General features: G+C 43.3%; 1 protein-coding gene across 1 annotated transcript in view; it reads right to left on the reverse strand.

Annotated features, from left to right (window-relative positions):
• The window catches only part of LOC106528114 (trypsin), a gene marked incomplete at its 5' end in the record, with an annotated part of 4976 nt that extends 4146 nt beyond the window's left edge, over nucleotides 1–830 (reverse strand). The window contains 2 exon segments of the mRNA XM_014023195.1: nucleotides 107–375; nucleotides 641–830. Coding sequence (XP_013878649.1) covers nucleotides 107–375; nucleotides 641–830 — 459 coding nt within the window.
• Nucleotides 831–1168: the final 338 nt, after the last annotated feature.

Here is a 1168-nt window from a genome sequence, read left to right on the forward strand (position 1 = left end):
AGAACCTAAACAGGAGAACAAACAGGTTATTTGGATGCAGTTTTGAAAAAAAAAAGTCAAAACTAATTATTTTTTGAGTCATTTTTGACTCCAGTGCAGCTCGTACCGCCGCTACTGGTGGTTCCAAAACCGGTGACCCAGCTGTTCAGGCCTGCTGGGAAGACGCTGTCCGCTGTAGCCAGACAAACAGGACTGATGTATTTGTTGAAGGTCACGGTGGAGGACAGCTGCAGCAGGGTCACGTCGTTGTCATTCGAATTGCTGTTGTAGTTCGGATGAACGATGACCTGTGATGCTGTGAACTGCTGCTCGTTGGGATTGAAGCCATTTACGTTTTGCCGCCCGAGGTAAATTGTCACTCCTTTRGAGGCGGAGCTGAGAAAATCAAACATCAATATTAAAAGTGAGAACAGTGCWATAACACAGACAGTTCAAACACTGACTGCAGTCAAGCCTGTAGGTCACATAAACTCCTGCTTCCACATGGTTTTCCCTCAGATTCAGCTGAGTGCACACCCATGTRAGATGTCTGTAAAACGTCTGGAGTATCTTTCCAACTGCATCGTTTSATAGAGTTCAGATCATCTTATTAATGTTTTCATTCTCTGCAGAGAGAACATGACTCCAGTTCAGAACTCACGTTTTAAAGCAGTGAGCGGCGGTCAGGACCCACTGGTTGCTGATCAGAGACCCCCCACAGAGAGTAGAGCTGGTACTGTTGATTGGGATCAACAGGTAGGCATGCCAGGGCCAGGCCCCCGGAGCCCCTGTCTGACCTCCAACAATCCTGGTTTGCTCCTTGGTGTTGAGTGCAGCAAGGCCACAATCTGCTGGAACACATTAATATTGTATTTAGACCAAAGAATATATGACTTTGACTGTTTTTCTATCCAAAATAATGTAACAAATAAGGTTTGTCATTTAGCAAATGATGCACTATAGAGAAATCAAAAACAAAGGACGAGAGGTGAAAACACAGATGAGCACAAAAACAAACTCAGAGGTAAAGAATCAGGAAATAAACTTAAAACACGAGGAAACAATCTTTAGGACAAACAAAACAGGTAATATGTCCTGATGCATCTCAGTAATCCAGGTAAAAAATCAAAAGGAAAAAAATTGTATAGGTCTTCTGGACGGTTCTTCTCTAATGAAACGTTTCGTCTCT

The sequence above is a fragment of the Austrofundulus limnaeus genome, unplaced genomic scaffold (genome assembly GCF_001266775.1).
Source record: "Austrofundulus limnaeus strain Quisiro unplaced genomic scaffold, Austrofundulus_limnaeus-1.0 Scaffold358, whole genome shotgun sequence".
Taxonomy (NCBI): domain Eukaryota; kingdom Metazoa; phylum Chordata; class Actinopteri; order Cyprinodontiformes; family Rivulidae; genus Austrofundulus; species Austrofundulus limnaeus.